Raw genomic sequence first — 21,452 nt, 5'->3', positions numbered from 1 at the left:
CAAGGAATAAAGCTCAGGTTCCTGTGCTGAAGTCATTCCCTGCAGCATCATCTTGACTGCTGAAGCCACGCTGGGGTTTGAATGCCTCTGTAAACCATTTCTGATTAGCTTTCCTCAAGAGCTCATCTTGCTTTCATAGCTTGAAACCCTACTTTGTGGCTGAGAGAGAGCAAGAGAGAGCCAGGCAAGATGGGTGAAGGTTTGAAGTGACTTAGAGCCAGGTGACAAGAGTAACTTTATCCTTCCCCTTCTGACAGGCTGGAGGCAAAGGGACAGTGTGGAAATGGGGAAAGGAGGCGTTGGGTGAGCCATGGCAGAAGACCACAACTGCTGACACTCTTTGATCTTCCACAGATACCTCCTGGAGTAAATCTGAGAATCAGCTGCAGGAGAAGCTAGAAGAGCTGTGTGCCAGGCAGTCCAGCAGAGTGTCTCCACACTGCAGCTGGCCATCAGCCAAGCTCTCCTCCTCTCCAGAGCAGCAGGAGAATAAGTAGGTCCTGTTCTGTACTGAGCACTAGGTGCTCATGGCTGCCAGCAGGGATCCCTGCACCTCATAGTGCTTTTCTCTGTAGCCTCTGCAGAAGGCTGCTGGTTTAGCTGCACTATGCCACAGGGCTGTTACAGGAGACATCTGAGACTCAGCCATTCAGCAAGTCACCTCAGCCCCCTCCAGCAGCCACCAGCTCTGTCTGGAGACAAGTGGGGAAGGCAGGCAAGGCTGAGCAAATTGTCATGGCCACAGCTTTTATCATCTAGGGACCAGTTTCTCCTGCTGCTATCTCAGTTTTCCCCAGCTATCCAGGATGAAGTGGGGATGTCAGTGTGGCCTGCAGCACTCTGTGTGAAGAAGGTGGATTTCCAGCCTCTGTGGAGGGAACAGCATCAGTGTGGCAGCACAGGGGGACCACCAGTGAAACAAGCCTGTGGAGGGGAAGGTGGCAGGGCAGGGAGAGCCACTGAGCTGATTTGCACTTTGCTTCCTCTGGCAATTCTATTCCATCCTTCAGGGCAGAGAGCAGCCAGGGGCCTGCTTTTGCTGGCTGCTGCTGGCCTCTTCAAACCTGCATGCTCTTTGGTACCATAACTCTCTGCCTGCCTTTCTTCTGATGCTGTCTCTTGGAGAGCTCACTGTCCCTCCTGCTGCTGCCTGTGGTCTGGATTCTCAGGGGAAGCTGAATCTTTGAGTCCAACTTGGAAAGGTGGTGGATGGCAGGCAGATAGCAGGGGGTGAATCTGTACAGCAGCCAGGCACAAAGCTCCTTTCACATTCCAATTCTGATCATAATCCACACCCTGCAGGACTTCTTGTCTGGATAAGGACATGCTGAAAGAGTGTTCCCTATGCAGGGCTGTTGCCATGCTCTCATCTTCACCAAGCTCTCCAAGAAGAGCCAGGATGAGCTGCCAGTGTCTGCCAGAGCCTGGAGCTGTGTGCACAGGTCTGAGAGAAGCCCAAGCACAGAAGTTAGCAATCTCTGATGGGTACCTGAGGTAAGTCCTGGCTCTGTTGCTGGTGAGAAGTAAGGACTAAAACCTGGGAAACAGAAACCTTCTTTCTGCATCTGGTGCTTGGGAAATGTAGCTCAAAGTGTTCCCTTCTTGCACACCTTGGTGGCCTCAGTAAGGAGCACAGATGTGTTCTCAGGACAGAACAACTCTCAGAGCAAGGCAGTGTGGGGGTGTGGGCAGCACAGGCAGCAGCTGCAGACCATCCAGGGACAGCAGCAAGTCTGGCTGCACTGGAGTGGGCAGTGACTGCACAGCCTGCAGGGGGGAGCACTGACAGCACAGGAGGGACAGCTTCCCCTCTCTGCCTCCTCTTACAGGGGGCTGAATTCTTCTCATCTTGCAACAGATCTTGGCAGAGATTGTCCTTTTCCCAAGAGCTAATGGTGGCTGAGGTGGCTGCTTGCTTCCTTCTCAGGGTGCATGCTTGCTGCAGCAAGGCCTGGAAGAAACCAGCAGAAGAAACCCTGCAGTTACTGAGCAGCCAACAGCTGGCACATCTGGGTGTAGTGCTTGGGTTACTCTCTGCTGCAGTGTGAACTGCTCATAGCACCTGGAGAGAGCCTGCTGACTACAGGGGCTTAGACTAGATGACCTTTGGAGGTCCTATCCAACCCAGACCATTCTATGATCTCTCCTGAAAGTCTCTCTCTCTCTTTCATAGTGGCCCTAAATCTGCAGCCCAGAAATGACGAGCAGCCAGCCCCCAGTGGGAAGAGAGTTAACTGCTCTGCTTTGCTTCACAGTGCAAGCAACAGCTCCAGTGAAGAAGAGGAGACAATGGCAGTTAAGGACCAAGCAGCAAGGAGAAGGTGAGGTTCTTTCTTTCCCAGGGCCCTAGTTCAGGTGGTGCAAGGTTAACTTCTGCACTGGAGCCATTAGCCTGGTCAGTGGCCGGAGAGTGCACCCCTGCTGAAGTGTCTCCTTCCTGGGCTGCATGGCTGCCAAAAGCACTGTCAGGAAGGTGCTGCAGTCTGGCCCCAGCATATCACTCCGTTCTGTGGCATGGGAAAGATGCAGAAGCTGTTGCTCCTTGGGGCAGTGCAGCACCCTGCTCCTGGACTGGCTCAAAGGCAGATAGAGCAGAGCTGGGTGCCTGGAGAACCTGCCCCTTCCTCCAGACTTGAGTGACATGAGGACTGGGTTTGAAGTGACTCAGAGCCCAGCTCTGAGAGTGTTGTAGGGAGTTGACTCAGCCAAACCTTTATTTTTAGAGCTAATAACACAGGCTAGAGAAGATGTTGATTGAGAGAAAATGTTGAATACACTGTGTGGGCAGGGATGCTCTCAGCTCTCCTTAACTGGGAGGGAGAGGAAGAAAGGAAAGGGTTGGGAGTGTGAGGGGTGGAATCCTAAGCTGTAAATTCTCCTCCAGACACAGCTGTCAGCCTTTTCCTGTTGCTAAACTCAGGGCTTGATTCCTACCCACAGGTTGTTAGATGTTTGGTGGGAAGCAGGCCTGTCAAGCTTTAAACACCTTCCTGTGGCTCACATGTAGAAGCCTGCTGCATGGAAGCTGACATGGCAGCAGTGCAGAGGGCAAGCAGAGCACTCGTGGTGCTGTGCCAGCCACCTGAACTCCCGTGGCCTGGAAGCAGAAATGGTTTGCCCAGGGGTGGAGGCTGAACACTCAGTGTCATTGACAGCTAACCCAAAGCCAGCAGCAAGCAGGGACAAGCTGCTGCCTGGGGACCTCTGGCTCTGATGCAAAGGCAGAAGCTGCATCTGTGTAAATCTGGAGTGGTGCAGAGCTGAGCTGACTGCAGGTTGATTTGGTTTGGTGTTGCTAATGAGCATGCACAAATTAAATGCCTGCAAGTGTTACTCAGTTGTGTTTCTAAGTAAAGCCTCTTGGTCTCAGCAGGGCAGGACTCCTTCACAGGGGGCAGTGATTTTAAACTGGAGCAGGGCAGAGTTAGGTTGGACACCAGGAGGGAGTTCTGCAGAGGGAGGCTGGGGAGACTCTGGCACAGGCTGCCCAGGGAGGTGCTTGAGGCCCTGCCCCTGGAGACATTGAAGGTCATCCTGGCTGTGCCCCTGGGCAGCCTGCTGTGGTTGGAGCTGTCCCTGCTGCCTGCAGGGGGTTGGGCAGGATGCCCTTGGAGGCTCCCTCCCAGCCCAGTGCAATGTGTGAGTGCCAGTTTCACTCTCACCGCAGTGGTGACAGGATGAGGGGTAAGGGCTTTAAACTGGAAGAAACTGGTTTCAAATGAGACATTAGGAAGAAATTATTCCCCATGAGGGTGGTGGAGCACTGGAACAGGGTGCCCAGAGAAGCTGTGGTGACTCCAAGCTTGGAAGCATTCAAGGCCAGGCTGGATGAGGCCTTGAGCAACCTGGGCTAGGAGGAGGTGCCCCTGCCCATGGCAAGAGTTGGAACTGGATGAGCTTGAAGGTCCCTTCCACCCCAACCAATTCTGTGATTCTATGGATGGACTTCTTGGCCAGGGCTCCATGTTCTGCAGTGCAATACCCTTGATCCTCTTGATTTCCAGGCACTTAGCCTGGACAATGTGTTCTTGGGCTGCCCCTGGAGGCTCAGGTTGTAGGCTGCTCTCCTAAAGGTACCAGCAGCTAGTAGACTACCACAAGTCCATCCAAAGCTGATTTGGTGGTTCTGGGTATGAGGGCAGGAGCAGTGAGACCCTTCTGAAGGGAGAAGCCCCTCCACCTCTTTGTTCTTTGTTCTGAGAAGCAGAGGTTTGGTTGAGCACAGCAGTGTGGTGCTGTGTGTTCATCCACACAGCCACATCACTAACACCCAGCTCAAGCTGTTACTCACTCTGGCTCCTTCTCAGTCATCACCAATGGGAGGTGCATCATCTGCTGGCAATCAGCAGATGAGCTGCTGTAAACTGACTGAGCTGCAGCCTTCCATCAGTGATCAGAGCTGCAAGCCAAAAGCAGCATCTCTGCCCTTCACATCACTGCATGCTGTCTCACAGCACACCACCACCACAGCACTGTGGTTGCTGGCAGCTCAGCAGTCTCACTGGCTGCAGGAGACAGGGGTGAAACTAAGCCAAAAAGCCTAACCAAAAGATTTATGTTGTGCTCCCATCACAAGGAGGTCATGGAATTGCTGGAGCAGGACCAGAGGAGGCCACCAAGATGATCAGAGGGCTGTTCAGCCTGGAGAAGAGAAGGCTCCAGGCAGACCTTAGAGCAGCCACTAGGAGAGCTGGGGAGGGACTTGGGACAAGGGCTGGGAGTGCCAGGCCCAGGGCCAATGGCTTTGAGCTGGGAGAGAGGAGACTGAGAGTGGAGAGGAGGAAGAAATCCTTTGCAGTGAGGCTGGGGAGACTCTGGCACAGGCTGCCCAGGGAGGCTGTGGCTGTCTCCTGCCTGGAGGTGTTCAGGACCAGGCTGGACGAGGCCTGGAGCATCCTGGGCTAGGAGGAGGTGCCCCTGCTCATGGTAGGAGTTGGAACTGGAGGAGCTTGAAGGTCTCTTCCAAGCCTGCCAAGGCTGTGATTCCATGAGTATTAACAGAACTTTTCCTCTGGCTGTATTTGAATCCCAGTTCCTGTATCCCAAGGGGACAGCAATCATAGGCTCTGAGCCCCATGCCAGCAGTCTGTTTGTTGAGGGCTTTTGCAGTAGGTGTGAGTGGTCTGAGATGCAGAAGCAGTGAGTCAGTGGCAGGTAGGGTCAGTTCTGTGCTTTGTGCTGCTGTTACCAACAGCTCTTGGTTGTGTAGAAGCTCAGTCCCTGTTCTGAGCTGCCACTAGCTGAGCCTCTCTCAGTTTGGATCTATTCCTGTGGCACTTTATCTTGATTAAATCAGGCTTTGTTTCCCTTGCAGGAGGAATTGCTCAGGGAAAAGCCTCCTGCTGCAACAACTCCATGCAGCCTGCAGAGAAGCCTCAGAGCTCCTTCCTCAACCATCCACCCCAGCTGGAAAACTTGAAGGCTCAAAACAGGATCCAGAAAGCCTGGCAAAGAAAGATTCCCCTCAACTAAGTCAGACCCAGTACTTTGAAGAGACAGCTGAAGTGATTCCCAGGAAACTGAGACTGCAGAGAGAGGAAAGAACTCCTCCTGTGTTCATCCACAGGGCCAGGGGAGCTGACCTGGGAAAAGGAAACCAAATGGCTGCTGAGATGGCTCCAAATTGAGGAGCTGCTCCAGAGTCTCCTCTGGCTCCCACAGCCCTGCCAAGGTATCCCAGCAGCAAAGCTGTCAGTGGTGCTGATCATGGCTTGTCTGATGGTTTGAGATCCAAAAGCAAAGGGAGGGCTGCTTTGGTACCTGCAGAGGCAGCCAAGCAGGTTGCTTAAAGGTGCAGAGGCAGCCAGAGTGGGCTCAGGGAGCTGGCTGGGACTAGACAAGCTATGGCAACTTGTGACACACTGACTCTGGCCCTTTGCTGTAGTGGTTATCCTGTCTGAGAGGAGGATAGGAAGGTCTTGGGCTCCTTTCTGAAGAACAGTAGAGAGGATGGGTCTGGAAGGGGCTGTCTCCCTGTACCAGTCCAGAGTCAGGTAAAACCTAATCCCTTCTGGGCAGATCTTTGTACACCCTTGGTCTTGAAATCCTCAGGGGTGAGGATTCCTTGACTCCTAGGTTGTGCATTTCACTGCTTAATTAGCCCTACAACGGGAAAGCTTTCCCTCCAGTCTCACTGAAACTTATTTTCTGTTGTGCCCTCAGGAGAGCTGCAAAGTGGTTTCTTCTGTTTCCCAGCTTAAGCCCTTTACAAACTGGAAGGTGTCACCATGCCTGCCCTTGTAACTGCTGGGTTTGCTGCCCCCAGACAAAGCAAGTCTGACTTTTTGGCTTGAAAGAGAGTGTGAGAGTTCAGGACAAAGCAGACCCTGAGGACTGGGTTATCCCACAGGACTGCACTGAAAAGGTTGAACAAGCAGAGAGAAATCAGAATGGTATCAGCTGAGGAAACAGCAGAGTTCTGTGGGCCCCTGCCTCCCTGGGCTTCCTGTAGTGGATTCTGCAGAAGGTCTAATTTCAAAGTGAAATCAGGTGCCTCCTGCACCTGCCCAGCTCTTTGTGGAGCTCCACTGTGCTGACTCTTCAAAGGTTATTTTCTGCCTGCTATTTTCAGAGTGAAATTTAACATTGAGACTTGGAGATGGGAGCCCTTGCAAGGCTTGGAGCCTGCCTGCTCTAGAGACTGTTGCTCCTTCAGTGTCAAACCCCAGCCACTCTGGCCCTGCAGCTGCTGTGTACTTGGCTGAAATGGCAGAGGCTTGGCTGCAGGCTTTGTTTCTCTAGGGGATTCCTGACATTAGAGCTCCTTGCTTCCAGCACTCCCATAAAGCTCCACTTTGTCTGCTGAGCTGCAGCAGAGGTGCAGAGCGTGGCTGGGCAAGCAGCTGTGCTGTTTCCTGGTGCTCACAAGGCTTGGAAGGAGCAGCAGTTGTCCTTCTTGCTCTTCTCATTATTGCTGAGGCACCTGGGGCTTGAAGAGTTTGGATGGAATGGAACTTAACATTTGCCATGGAGATGGCAGGGGAAAGCTTCCTGCAGACACCAAAATCTGGAGAGGTGGAAGGGGAGGTTCAGGGGGAACTTGTCACTGTGTCATAGGAGACAGGAAAGAGTGAGGCTGAGAGTCCTGGTGTGGAGCTGGGCAGTGAGACACCCCCCACCCCCCCAGCTTCCTGGAGTTCTGGTCTCCAGGTAGATTGTCACCACTTGTCAGAACATGTCAGGGAGTGCAGCACTATCATTTCTTTGGGCTCAGAGCAGTAACAAAGCTCTTCTGGCAGGGCAGAAGTTGAAGGAGCTTGCAGCCCTGAGCTGGACCCTTCAGACTTGTTTGGCTTGGGGGCAATTGACTGCTGGGTTTCTGCAGGTGGAGAGTTTGGGTTTCTAGCACTGATGAGAGTCAGGGAATCACAAAGGCTGGATAAGGCCTCTGAGATCAAGTCCAACTGTTAACCCAGCACTGTCAGGTCACCACTAAACCACAGCCCTCAGCACCACACCTGATGCAACACTTCCAGGCACAGACACTCCACTGCTGCCCTGAGCAGCCTCTTCTAGGGCTTATCCACTCTTGCAGTGAAGAAATTCTTCCTGATCTCCAACCTAAGCCTCCCCTGGTGCAACTTGAGGCCATTTCCTCTCATCCTATTGATTTTTACCAGGGAGAAGAGACTGACCCTCACCTGGCTCCAGCCTCCTTTCAGGGAGCTGTAGAGAAGGTGTACCCTCAGCCTCCTTTCCTCCAGAGAAGTAAAGGACCGACAGCTGGGTTTGTGTCAGCCTGCTCTGGCAAGGCCAATGCACTGCACAGGCTGCTCCCTCATCCCGGCTCCCTCATCCCGGCTCCCTCATCCCCGCTCCCTCATCCCGGCTCCCTCAGCCCCGCTCCGTCATCCCGGCTCCCTCAGCCCCGCTCCCTCATCCCGGCTCCCTCATCCCCGCTCCCTCATCCCCGCTCCCTCATCCCGGCTCCCTCATCCCGGCTCCCTCAGCCCCGCTCCCTCATCCCGGCTCCCTCATCCCGGCTCCCTCATCCCGGCTCCCTCATCCCGGCTCCCTCATCCCCGCTCCCTCATCCCGGCTCCCTCATCCCCGCTCCCTCATCCCCGCTCCCTCAGCCCGGCTCCCTCAGCCCCACTCCCTCATCCCGGCTCCCTCATCCCCGCTCCCTCAGCCCCGCTCCCTCATCCCGGCTCCCTCATCCCGGCTCCCTCAGCCCCGCTCCCTCATCCCGGCTCCCTCATCCCCGCTCCCTCATCCCCGCTCCCTCATCCCGGCTCCCTCAGCCCCGCTCCCTCAGCCCCGCTCCCTCATCCCGGCTCCCTCATCCCGGCTCCCTCAGCCCGGCTCCCTCATCCCGGCTCCCTCATCCCGGCTCCCTCATCCCGGCTCCCTCATCCCCGCTCCCTCATCCCGGCTCCCTCATCCCGGCTCCCTCATCCCCGCTCCCTCATCCCGGCTCCCTCATCCCCGCTCCCTCATCCCGGCTCCCTCAGCCCCGCTCCCTCAGCCCCGCTCCCTCATCCCGGCTCCCTCATCCCGGCTCCCTCATCCCCGCTCCCTCATCCCCGCTCCCTCATCCCGGCTCCCTCATCCCGGCTCCCTCATCCCCGCTCCCTCATCCCGGCTCCCTCATCCCCGCTCCCTCATCCCGGCTCCCTCAGCCCGGCTCCCTCATCCCGGCTCCCTCAGCCCGGCTCCCTCAGCTCGGCTCCCTCAGCCCAGCTCCCTCAGCCCTGCTCCTGTCCCACTCTGCTGGGGGGTGCCACCAAACTCCAGTTAAGCTGCTCCATCATCATCAGAGCTGAGCTTTGCTGGCCCATTCCTGACACTGCACTGAGTGTTGTGTTATGTTCTCTGGCTTAGTCCTTTTCCATCTTTGCTGCACTGAAGCCAATCAGGAGAGGATAGGGACATGGGAATGTGGTGGCTCCAGATATGGCTCAAGGTGTACCTGTGCTGCAGTCCTGCTGTAACTACATTGCCATCTGGGTGTTGGAAGCAGCAGCAGCCTGATGAAGTTTGCAGATGACACCAAAATGAGCGAGGAGGCTGACAGTCCAGAAGGGAGAGCCACCCTCCAGCAAGGCCAGGACAGGCTGAAGCAGGGGGGGTTAGCAAGAAACTTGTGAAGCTCTACAGTGTAGGGTCCTGCACCAGGGAGTGCATAAGCCAGGAGTGCAGCTCAGACTGGGATCCACCCCATGGAAAAGGACCTGGGGGTCGTGGTGGACTACTCAGCATGGGTGAGCAGTGAGCTGCAGGGGCAAAGCAAGCCAGCAGGATGCTGGGCTGCACCAAAAGGGCAGAGCTCAGCACTGGTCAGTGCCTGCAGGTTTGGTCCCCAATGAACATAAATTTAGATGTGGAGAGGGTGGGAAGTGTCCAGATGTAGTGGGTTGAGAGAGAAGGCCTAGCTCTCCCTCCCCCCCAACAGAAAGCAAGCACAGCTAGCTCAGTGGGAGAAGCAAAGGACTGCTCCATTCACAGGCAATCTAGGGAGTGCAGGTTGGCTACACACAGTATCTACAGCATTTACAAGGTAGATACAGAAATATACAGCAAAGAAAAACACAGGAACAAAAGCCCCTCCTCCAGACAGAGGAGGGTTCCCCCCCTGCACCCCCCTCTCTCCCCTACCTGCCTTTGTTCCCAGAGAGGGCTGGAGAGAGAAAAGGCAGTTAGGAAGGGAGAAAGCTCTCATTAGGCCTCCAAGCGCCGGCAGGATTAGCGCTTCTCTGGTATCCAGGGTCAGAGCTCCAGCTCGTTGCCCAGAAGCAGACAGGCTGGAAAGGGAGAACAGAGAGGAACTGAACAGGATTCCAACTGCACTAAAACTTAGAGCTGTGTTCTACCAATCTGCCAATGAAATGTCTTTGTTTACAAAGCATTCAGCCTGAGTGTCCCAGCACTGTCCCTTGCTTAAAGGCACAGCCTCAACCAGTCACACCAGAGAAGGCCATGGGAATGAGCACAGGCCTGGCAGCCCTGCATGGAGAGACAGGCTGAGAGAAGTGGGGTGGCTCAGCCTGGAGGAGAGAAGGCTGAGGGCAGACCTTGTCACTATTGAGCAGTGGAGGATGAGACTCCCTTGGTACAGGGAGTGCCAGGAGAAGACAAGGGCTGGTGGGGACAAGATACTGCTGGGGACATTCCCATTGGACTCCAGGGAAAAATGTGTCCCACGAGCACAGTCAGACACTGGAATAATCTCCAAGGGCAGCAGTGGAGGCCCCTCCTTAGGACAGTTTGAAGCTTCAGGTGCACTGCTGCTGGGTCAGCTCATTTCAGATCCACCTCACCTGGACAGGTTGGACCAGATGAGCCCTGGGGTCCCTTTCAGCCTGGCATCCTGTGATGCAAATATGCTTGGAATGGACCTAAGGGCATCACTGCCAGGCAGTCAGGGCAGCATGGGCATGGCCCAGCATTTAGACAACTAACTGCCAGCCTGCTTGAGGGAAACAACATCAGCACAACCCCTGGCAGGTGTGTTCCTTGGCCAAGCCTGCTCTCAGGGCTTCTGCAGAGGGATTCATCATTAAACTGAGGAGTGGAAAATGGATCAGCATCAGCCACAACACTGCCTTGTGACACTGCCTGAAGCTCAGCTTGACAGCAGCATTTTCCCTTTGAATTAGAGCAGGCTTTGCTTTCATTTCTCCCCTTTGCTGCGTCTGGGAAGACAGCAAAACTGGAATGTTTTGACATTTCAAACCTAAGAAGCTGTAATTTGGTGACTGCATCTGAGGGAAAATATCAAGTATCTGCATCTAAGGAGGTTCAAAGAACTTGCCATGTGTCTGAGGGAGCAGCACACTGCCACAGGACTGCTTTTGGTGTTGGCAATGAGAACTGCTCACATCTGGAGCATTTGTCATCATTTGCAGCATTCCTCTGACCCTTTCTGGTTCACAGACTGCCCTGGGCTGGGAGGGAGCCTCCAAGGGCATCCTGCCCAACCCCCTGCAGGCAGCAGGGACAGCTCCAGCCAGAGCAGGCTGCCCAGGGACACAGCCAGCCTGACCTTCAATGGCTCCAGGGATGAGGCCTCAAGCACCTCCCTGGGCAGCCTGTGCCAGAGTCTCCCCAGCCTCCCTCTGCAGAGCTCCCTCCTGCTGTCCAACCTAACTCTGCCCTGCTCCAGTTCCAAACCATTGCCTCTGCTCCTATCCCCACAGCCCCTTCTGAGCAGTCCCTCCCCAGCTGCCTGCAGCTGCCCTGCAGAGATTGAACTGCAGCTCTGAGGTCTCCCTGCAGCCTTCTCTTCTCCAGGCTGAATAACCCTAATTCCTTCAGCCTTTGTGGGAGAGGTTCTCCAGCTCCCTGGTCATTTTCCTGGCCTCCTCTGGCCTCTCTCCATCAGGTCTGTGTCTCTCTTGTGTTGGGGCTGCAGAGCTGGAGCCAGCAGTGCAGGTGAGGTCTCAGCAGAGCAGAGGCAGTCATGTACATAAAGAATTGGACTGAATAGTGGTCAGAGGGCAAGGCTAGAAACTGTGCAGCCCCTGTGGCTGAGGTGCTGGGCAGGACACCTGAAGCTGCATGTAGGATTCCATGAGAGTTCTTGTCCCAGCAGTGACATTCAGCTGGTCTGCTGCTGTCCCTGCTGCTGAACCTCCTTCAGTCAAGCTCTGCAGTCAGCTGCATGCCGAGGGAAACACTGGGCAGAGGAAGGTCAACTCCAAAGAGTGCAGGTGGTGAAGAGCTGTCCTGCAGCATCCCCAGGAGGGGCTGAGGCACCTGCTGGGAGTTTCAAGATGTGCAAGTACCAAGCTTTGAAATCAGTGGCTTCAGTTCTACGAACTCTGCCTGCCCAGTCTGAGTCCTTAGGTGTCCAAATCTTTCTGCAGTCAGTTTAGAGATGCCTGGAGGAGCTGGATTTTGAAATCCTGATCCACTCCACCACCCAAACCCTCAGTAAAACTTAAGACTGGCATGAGCTCACTGGTGAGGACACCCCTCAAATCCTGGGTTCAGTTTGGGACCCCTCACTCCAAGGAGGACATCGAGGAGCAGGAGCAGGCCGTGGCTCAGTGGTACCCTGGCAGTGCTGGGCTATTTGTTGGGTTTGATGATCATGGAGGTCTTCTCCAGCTTTGATGATTCGCTCTGATTCTTCCCACCATTGCATCACAGTCTCACAGTATCACTAAGGTTGGAAGAGACCTCGAGGATCACTGAGTCCGACCTATCAACACAGACCTCATGACTAGACCATGGCACCAAGTGCCACATCCAATCCCCTCTGGAACACCTCCAGGGATGGGGACTCCACCACCTCCCTGGGCAGCACATTCCATGACTCACTCGGTGAAGAACTTCCTCCTCACCTCGAGTCTAAACCTCCCCTGGCACAGCTTGAGACTGTGTCCTCTTGTTCTGGTGCTGGCTGCCTGGGAGAAGAGACCAACCCCTTCCTGGCTACAACCACCCCTCAGGTAGTTGTAGAGAGCAATGAGGTCTCCCCTGAGCCTCCTCTTCTCCAGGCTAAGCAACCCCAGCTCCCTCAGCCTCTCCTCACAGGGCTGTGCCCCAGACCCCTCCCCAGCCTCCTTGCCCTTCTCTGGACACCTTCAAGTCTCTCAATGTCCTTCTTAAACTGAGGGGCCCAGAACTGGACACAGGACTCAAGGTGTGGCCTAACCAGTGCAGAGTATAGGGCACAATGACCTCCCTGCTCCTGCTGGCCACACTGTTCCTAATACAGGCCAGGATGCCCTTGGCCCTCTTGGCTGCCTGGGCACACTGCTGGCTCATGTTTAGGCAGCTGTTGATCAGTACCCCCAGGTCCTTCTCTGTTTGGGATTCAGCACTGGATTTAGCATCTACAGCTGTGCTGCAGGCCAGCAGGGCACTGGTGTGCTCCAGGCTGTGAGCCCAGGCTGAACCCTCAGAGTACCATGCAGAGGGCTTGGTTCAGGGTTGGAGCAGAGCTGAGCAGGGAGGCAGAGCAGGAGCTCTGTGCAATGTGTAGAGCAGTGAGGTGCAGGGTGCAGAATGAAAGGGGTTTGGCTTTTCACTCATCCTCTGGTGACAGAGGAACACCATGGCAGTGTTGATTGCCATGTCACACCCCCATTAGGTGGGATCCAGATGGCAGTGCTTGCTTTTGCAAGGCTCATCTCTTTATGAGATCAGGATCCTCTGTAAGGGAAGACAAGGCAGGAGCTGCAGGGGACAGCAAGGCAGGCAAGGGGCCAAGAGCTCAGAAGCAGAGCCTGAAGCAAAACAGAGCAGCTCCCTTGAGGGTAACCAGCTAGTGAGGCTGTGCTAATGAGATAGGGTCAAGATCATGACCAGAAAGTCAAGCCAGGGACAGGACTGGATCCAGGGACAGTATTCAGGGTCAGCCTCCAGGAGGTCTGTAGTGATGAAGTGGGTCTGAGATCAAGCCACAAAGCCAAGTCAGTCAGTTAAGGGCAGGGCTTGGGTGGCTGAGGTGGGGCCAGGCAGAGGCAGAGCTGCACCACGGCCCAGTGAGGCTGAGGTGAGGCCAAGCAGAGGTGTAGCTCAGTCAGAGACCAAGGGCAAGTGGTTCAGCTTCTGTGCAGCTCTCCAGCAAATCAGGGAGGGCCCACCAGAGGCTTCCCAGCAGCCCCACAGTCACACACCTGAGCTGGTCTTGAACACAGGCAGCTAAAGCACTGCAGGAGATGGTGCTCATGGCCCTGGTTCTGTACATCCAGCCATGGAATTAACTTACCAGGCAGCAACTAATATTTAGCTTTTGTAAAGGTCCTTTACTGTTGGGACAGAGCAGGTGTTTGCAGCAGGGCCTGATGCTCTGTGTTGCTTTATTGTGATATGGCAGGACAAGATAATGGAGTAGGAAAGCTATTAGGAAGCACCTTGTTAGCACTACCTTATAAACTCTCTTTTATCTCCCCCATGCAGCCCAACAGCTTGGGAAATGAATGTGTTGACTCAGACTGAGGCATCTCATTGTTCTTGGCCAGGCAGCCTCGTTGGCTAGCCTTGTATCAGCAACTGCAGTGCCCTGATCACCATCGTCCTGCACCTTGGGCTTACAGAGCAGAGACATCCAGGCATGCAGAGGAGTCAGCCTGGCTTACCAGGGCTGTTCTGTGGCTGAAACAGCTTTCCTGGCCAGCCTGTGCACATTGGCTCTCCAACAGGCAGGCCAAGCTGGGTTTTTGCTTGGGTTTGTTTCTATTGGTATGCTGTTGACTCAGGTTTATTGCTGGCAGGTGAAAGTCTCCACCAAAAGACTCTCTGCTTGCATCCTCACAAAGCTCAGATGAGCCCCATGCTCTGATCAGAATCTTCCTTGACCTTTTTCTCACTTTGAGACTGGAGAGGAGGAAGAAATCCTTTGCAGTGAGCCTGGGGAGACTCTGGCCCAGGCTGCCCAGGGAGGCTGTGGCTGCCTCCTGCCTGGAGGTGTTCAGGACCAGGCTGGATGAGGCCTTGAGCAGCCTGTGCTGGTGGGAGGGGTCCCTGCCCATGGCAGGGGGTTGGAACTGGATGAGCTTGAAGGTCTCTTCCAACCTAAGCCTATGAGTCTGGTAGCCCTGCCACAGCCCCTGGGTGACCCTGAGCAGCAGCAGCATTGCTGGGGCATCGTGTGGGCAAGGCCTGTGACAGCCACCCTGCATCAGCAGTGAGAGCCTCATTGCCAAGCCCTGTGGAATATTTTTGGTCCAGTTCCTGTTCCTGTATTTTTCTGTCTGCAGAAGGTGCCTTGATCTGCACAGTTGGCAGTGAAATGCTTTTGATTTTCACCTGTCTGACTAAAATAGGTGTCTGTGGTTTCTATTCCTGGTCTATGAGTGTCTTGATCTTTTCAAGGCAGTAGTGATGGCATCAGTGTTGGGATCTGCCTTGTTCTTCCCTCTTGGCTGAGCACAAAGGGTTTCTCAAGGACATCAATTGAATTTGGTTGGAAAAGCTCTCTTAAGCTCATCCAGTCCAACCATCAACCCAACACCACCACGGTCACCAAACCATGGCCACAGGTGCCACAGGCACACCTCCCTGGGCAGCCTCTTCGGTGTTTCATCACCTTCACTGTACAGACCAGTCTCAGTCTGCCCTCCTCAAGCTCAAAGTGAGAAAGGAAGGTTCTGACCAGAGCATGGGGCTCATCTCAGCTTTGTGAAGATGTGAGCAGGGACTCCTTTGGCTGAGAGCTTCCCCTGCCAGCAATAAACCTGAGTCAACAGCATATCAATAGGAATTGTTCCTCCTCTCCAACCTACCCCTCCCCTGGCACCATTCCAGGCCATTGCATCTCCTTCTATCAGTTGAGACCAAGCAGAGGAGCCCAGCCAGGCTGCAGCCTCCTTTCAGGGAGTTGTAGAGAGTAATGAGGTCTCCTCTCAGCCTCCTCTTCTCCAGACTGATTCCAAGCATCCCAGCATCCCAGCCCACAGCTGACCAGTGCTACTTGGGTGTCCTCCCCACTCCTCTGTTGAGCTGCTTACATGAAAGCCCTGAAGTGATGTCCTAAGAGGTACTCAACAAACCTCCATTTGCTCTGTGGAGATTGGAAAAGGATAAGATCCACGAGAATGTGAAATTCCTGGCTCAGGGGGAAGAGAGTGCCCAAGCCTGAGGTACCAGCTAGGAAAGGAACAGGTTCTGGGCAGCAAGGCTCCTTTGCTCCAGCAAAGCAGCACAGGTTACAGGTGGGGAGAAGGTGGAGAGTGTTGTGGTTTGCATTGCACCACCCAGCAAGCTGGGAATTTACCCCAAGGAGTAAGTTTACCACACTGAGTCAGGCTTGGGAAGGAAATGCAATTAGATTTACAAAAGCACAGCAAATGCAAAGGTGTAAAAGGCAATAACCTGACACAAAAGGTTATTTGCATACATCTACAGCTCAGCAGCAGCACAACACCCCCTGGGGCAGGAATTCATCTCTCCCTGTGCAGACATGCACCCCCCAGCCACAAAGGGTCCGGAGGGCTGTGTGCTCTCTATCCTGCTCTTCCTTGCAAACCCAAACAGATCAGCAGCCAGCAGGCAAGGTCACAGGCGGAGCAGAGAACCAAGAAACAAGGCAGAGGCAGTCCAGAGAGAGAGAAAAACAGCCTGGTGCTGCAAAATATAACAAATCCTGCAGTCCAAGGGGGGAGAGAAAGTTTTCTAGCATTATCCTGCCCAGCCCTAAAGGCTGCCCAGCCCTAAAGGCTGCCCAGCCCCTAGGCTCCAGTTCTCTGAGTCACTTACAAGTCAAACATTAGTCTTGAAACTGTCCCAGTGAGGAGCAGGCCCCAGGACTGTGACACAGCAGCTGAAAGTCTTGTGCCTGTGGTACTCAGACTCATCCTCTGAGTGGTTTGTACTCAGAGAGCAGCCTGAGCCACACCAACAGGTCTGACCAAGTGTCTTGCCTAGCACTGGACCACGGCAGCCACTGCCTGCACAGAGCCACAGATCACAGCAGGCTGGGAGGGACCCTCCGAGGTCAACTTGTGCAACCCCCTGGCAGGCCTGCAGCAGGGACACCTCCAGCTGTTTGCAGCTGTGTGAGGGTAACTGGAGCCAGCATTTAGCCCTTACTGTTTTGAGTGCAGCTCAACTCCCAAACCTTCACTGTAAGAACTGCAACTATTGCCTGCACCAAATCTGCTCTAAGGTCAGAGCCGAAGTGGGTTTGTGCTCTGCTCCAGGTCTTGTTTCTGTCTCTCTTGGATGGCCTCCGTGTGGCTGTGACCGGCACTACTGTGCCAAGCAGCCAGCAGATGGCCCCTGCATTCCTCCCTTCTCCTGCAGCGAGGTATTTAATGAGCTCCTGAAACGAGATTAAAATCTCTTCTGCTTAATGAACCTGCTGCCTCAACCCAAGAAAGGCTTAGCAATCAACTAAGGCAATTAGAGCCCCAGCTAAATTTAACCCAGCAGAAGACCAGCGTTGCTGTTTGCACCCAGCAGTCCAGCACCCAGCATCCAGAGGAGCATAGTTTCATTCAGGGTTGGAAGGGACCACAAGGATCATCTAGTTCCAACCCCCCTGCCATGAGCAGGGACACCCCACACTAGATCAGCCTGGCCAGAGCCTCATCCAGCCTGCTCTTAAACACCTCCAGGGACAGGGCCCCAACCACCTCCCTGGACAACCCATTCCAGGGCTTCACCACTCTCATGGGGAAGAACTTCCTCCTCACATCTAGCCTGAATCTCCCCACCTCCAGCTTCATTCCATTCCCCCTAGTCCTATCACTACCTGAGATCCTGAGCAGTCCCTCCCCAGCCTTCCTGTAGCCCCCTTCAGACACTGGAAGGCCACAATGAGGTCACCTCGGAGCCTTCTCTTCTGCAGACTGAACAGCCCCAACTCCTTCAGTCTGTCCTCACAGCAGAGCAGCTCCAGCCCTCTGCTCATCCTCCTGGCCCTGCTCTGGACACCTTCCAGCACCTCCACATCCCTCTTGTAATAGGGGCTCCAGAACTGGACACAGTACTCCAGGTGGGGTCTCACCAGGGCTGAGTAGAGGGGGAGGATCACCTCCCTCGACCTGCATGAAGCTCCCAAGGAAAGGTTTCTCCAGCACAGCTGGCTGCTAGCTGGCACACAGCCTGCTTCCGTGGCCCCCTCTTGAGCTTCCCACTTGGTGCCAGTGATAGCAGCCTGGGGGGGAAGGATTTGCTGGCACAGCTCTGTATGCTCAGGTTGACTTTATGGGCACTTTGGCTGTAGTCAGCCAGCCAGGGGAGCTGGGGCTGCTCCTGCCTCTGGCCTGGCTTGGGATGGCACAGGTTTGGCTAAGGATGTATGCCAGTAGGCAATGCAGAGCCTCCAGGCCTTGATTGCCTTGGTAAAGAACAATGTGATCAACAGCTGGCTGAGCATGGTGCCTGTGTGCCCAGCTGGCCAAGGGCACCACCAGCAGCCTGGCCTGGAGCAGCAATGGTGTGTCCAGCAGGAGCAGGGCAGGGACTGTGCCCCTGGGATGAGCACTGGGGAGGCCACAGCTCAAATCCTAGGTTCAGCCCTGGGGTCCTCACTCCAAGAAGGAGATTGAGGAGCTGGAGCAGGGCCAGAGAAGGGCAACAGAGCTGGGGAAGGGTCTGGAGAAGAGGTCAGCTGAGGGAGCTGGGGGTGTTGAGCCTGGAGAAGAGGAGGCTGAGGGAGACCTCATTGCTCTCTGCAGCTCCCTGAGAGGAGGCTGCAGCCAGCTGGGGCTTGGGCTCTGCTCCCAAGGCTCAGGGGACAGAAGGAGAGGAAATTCCCTAAAATTTTGCCAGGGCAGGTTCAGGTTGGACATGAGAAGAAGCTTCTTCACTGCCCCAGGCTGCCAAGGGGGTGGCTGAATCCCCAGCCCTGGAGGTGTTTCCCAGAGGTAGAGCTGTGGTGCTGAGGGCCAGGGCTCATATGGTTGGGCTGAAGGAGCTGAAAGGTGTTTTCCAGCCAAAGGATTCCATGATAACATCCTTCCCACTAGCAGTGCCTGCTTGCTGTGTGCTCTGGCACTGAGGACACAGCTCCAGGTGGGTTTACAGGTGGCTGGCTCTCCTCAGCTGCTGTTTGCCCAAGCAGAGCAGTGAGAAGCTGATGTGCTGTAATCCTGCCTTAACAGCCTGCTGCCTGCCTCACCAGTTGCTGCACTCCTGCTTGGAACCAGGAAGCCCTCCTGGGTGCAGCATGAGCACCAAAAGCCATCAAGAACCTTCCAGTTAAAGCTGCAGAGCCCCAGCCTGATGGATTCCCGGGGGCTCTCACCTCTACCCACTGCACTGCAGCTGTGGAAGATCCAGCTGGATCTTTACTGAGCTCTCAGTGCTGTTCCTCAGACTGGAGTTTGAAATGACCCCAGGAAAAGGTGAAATATTTCCTCCTTTATATTCCTTGGCATATCCTGGGAGTGACTAAAATGAGTTTAGGCTTATTCCTGACTCTCCTTCTGCATGCACTTGACAGATGGGAACATTGGTTGCTGTTGCTTAAGGGAAAGGTTAATGTAAGTATAAAGAAGTGTTCCCAGGATCACATGCATGAACCTGCTGCCAGTAGAGGTCCTAGATACTCCTCCAGTCACATTGGCAGGATGCTTCAGATTCCACTTGGAGAGAAAGCAGTGACATGGGATGTCCATGGTTGAGTTCTATTCCCCGTTTAGAAGAGGGTGGGAGGACAGGAAACCATTTCTGTTCCTCTTTGAGCCTCATTCTTTGACAGGGTCTGTGTCTGCTGGCAGGAGGAGTAGCTGCCAGCAGTTTACAATGAGTAGGAACAAGTGGCAGTCACCTTTATTTATAGTCAGAAAGGCTTTGTGCCATGAATCTCTCCCTTGGAACTGGAATGGCATTCACTGCTCCTGGCTCTACCTCGGGGCTCTGATCAGGGATGCTGTTTGTAGATGAAAGGAGGTGAAATCTGTCCCTCTTCTTTTCTGAAGGGGCTTCTCTGGCACAGCCATGCTGCTGTGTAATTCTCCTGATCAGCAGCAGCCCAGGCTGGGGGTGAAGGGCTGGGAGCAGCCCTGTGGGGAAGGCCTTGGGGGTGCTGGGGGTGCAGAGGTGGCCTGGAGCTGGCACTGAGTGCTGCCAGCCCAGCCCCAGCCTGGCCTGGGCTGCTCCCCAGCAGTGTGGGCAGCAGGGGCAGGGAGGGGATTCTGCCCCTCTGCTGTGCCTGCTGAGACCTCCCTGCAGGGCTGGGGCAGCTCTGGAGCATGGACAGGGCCTGGTAGAGCAGGGCCAGAGGAGGCCACAGCAGTGCTGGGAGGCTGGAAGCCCTCTGCTGTGGGGCCAGGGAGAGTTGGGGATCTCTTCAGTCATCACCAAGAGCTAAAGGGTGGGGAGGCAAAGGGCTGGGGCCAGGCTCTGCTGAGTGCTGCCCAGGGACAGCACAAGGGGCAGAAAGTGTCAGGCAGGAGGCTGGAGCTGAGCAGGAGGAGAAAGTTGTTTGGGGTGAGGCTGCTGGAGGCCTGGAGCAGGCTGCCCAGAGAGGTTGTGGAGTCTGCTGGTGTGGAGAGCTTCCAACCCCCCCTGGGCACTGTGCTGCTGGGCAGGGTGCTGGGGGTGCCCTGCTGGAGCAGGGCTTGGCTGGGTGAGCTCCAGAGCTCCCTTCCAGCCCCACCACTTGAGACTCTGTTTTCAAGTTTCTTCATAATCTTACACCCTTTCTCTTCAGAGTGTTTGGCAAGCTCGGGACCATGAGTGCAGCAGGCCCTGGGGTGAGGACTGTTCTCCTCCCTTGCCAGTCTCACAGAGAAATGCTCCATGCCAGAGCCAAGTCCCTTCCAACCCAAACTGTTCTCTGACCGAGTGTGAGAGACTAAAGCTTGTCTCTCCTGGTGTGACTCAACAAAGATAAAATCACCTGTGCTGCTTGCCCAGGCTGATGTGTATTGGGCAGAGCCACTGGAAGGACTCTTGGGAAGGTGCAAGGATAACCTTGCTCACTGGACCACAGCTGGCCTGACAACAATGGACTGAGGCAACCCTCAGGAACAAGATCATCTCCACCCACCAGGTACCCCAGAAAGGGAGGATGCTGAGACAGTGGAGTCACCACCTGGGCCCTGGGTTCCTGGGGGACAATACTGGGACACATACCTAAGGACTGAAAACTGTACAAAAGACCTGGCTCAGGAGAACCACAAACACAGCAGAAGAAAACCACAGAAGGGAAACATGGATGAAGAAGAACACAGGAGAAGGACAATGCTGCTGAGAAGGAAAACACCAGGGAGACACCACCGTGGAGCCTGCAAGAAGCAGAATCCTCTCTCCATGCCCTAAGTTCAGCTCCTGGAGCTGAAGAGGCTGCCCAGAGGAGCACCTCTCTCCTACAGCCAAAGCCTCAGCAGCCTTCCTCTGCAGACCCAGCATCTCCTGCAGCACCTTTCCTCCACAGAACCAAACTGTCTTGGGGGGTGAGGGGTGTGGTAAAATAATTCCTTTCCTCTTCTCTCTCTCTCTTCTCACTCTCTCTTCTCTCTCTCCCCTTCTGATCCATCCACTTTATTAGTGTAATCAATAGCCTAGCTGGTGATGTTTTGGCCTCCTTTGTGCCTCTCATTTCACAACAAAAGAACTGAGGCTCTTGCCCTCTCCAGGCCGAGACCCTGAGGCACAAGTTCCTGATTCCCAGTCCTGTGCTCACAGCAAAGGTGAAGGTGATTCAAGTTCTTTTCCTTATTTCAGCTGCTTCTCATTAACCAGGAGAAGAAACTCAGCAGAGAAGGAACTTTTTGTTGCATGTGCTCAGAGCAGCACAATGAGGCTGTGGAGCCTTCGAAGCCTCTCCAAGTGTCGTGGGAGTGTAAACACCAATCATGGCAAAGGCTCTTCTCATCTGTAATGATTACAACTCAGAAAGCAAACAGAATCACTCAGGAGGCCGAGTCACAGAGTCACAGATTGCACTCTCCAAGGGCATCCTGCCCAACCCCCTGCAGGCAGCAGGGACAGCTCCAGCCAGAGCAGGCTGCCCAGGGACACAGCCAGGCTGAGCTTCAATGGCTCCAGGGATGAGGCCTCAAGCACCTCCCTGGGCAGCCTGTGCCAGAGTCTCCCCAGCCTCCCTC

The 21,452-nt window shown here is 54.9% G+C and overlaps 1 protein-coding gene across 11 annotated transcripts in view; it reads left to right on the top strand.

Annotated features, from left to right (window-relative positions):
- Positions 1–20,862, top strand: part of DNAAF8 (dynein axonemal assembly factor 8) — a 30,746-nt gene extending 9,884 nt beyond the window's left edge. For 6 of the 11 annotated variants that reach the window (XM_068147351.1, XM_068147353.1, XM_068147349.1 and 3 more), the window contains 4 exons: positions 355–493; positions 1,303–1,494; positions 2,256–2,321; positions 5,315–8,099. In XM_068147351.1, coding sequence (XP_068003452.1) covers positions 355–493; positions 1,303–1,494; positions 2,256–2,321; positions 5,315–5,627 — 710 coding nt within the window. In that variant the 3' untranslated portion in view covers positions 5,628–8,099. The other 5 variants (XM_068147347.1, XM_068147345.1, XM_068147344.1 and 2 more) reach the window with 5 other exon arrangements.
- Positions 20,863–21,452: the final 590 nt, after the last annotated feature.

This window comes from Melanerpes formicivorus, unplaced genomic scaffold, assembly GCF_026170545.1.
Source record: "Melanerpes formicivorus ecotype bairdi unplaced genomic scaffold, bMelFor1.0.p_v2 SCAF_14, whole genome shotgun sequence".
In the NCBI taxonomy this organism is placed as follows: domain Eukaryota; kingdom Metazoa; phylum Chordata; class Aves; order Piciformes; family Picidae; genus Melanerpes; species Melanerpes formicivorus.
Note: the sequence above shows the minus strand (reverse complement) of the source record. Positions and strands in the feature narration are given on the sequence as shown.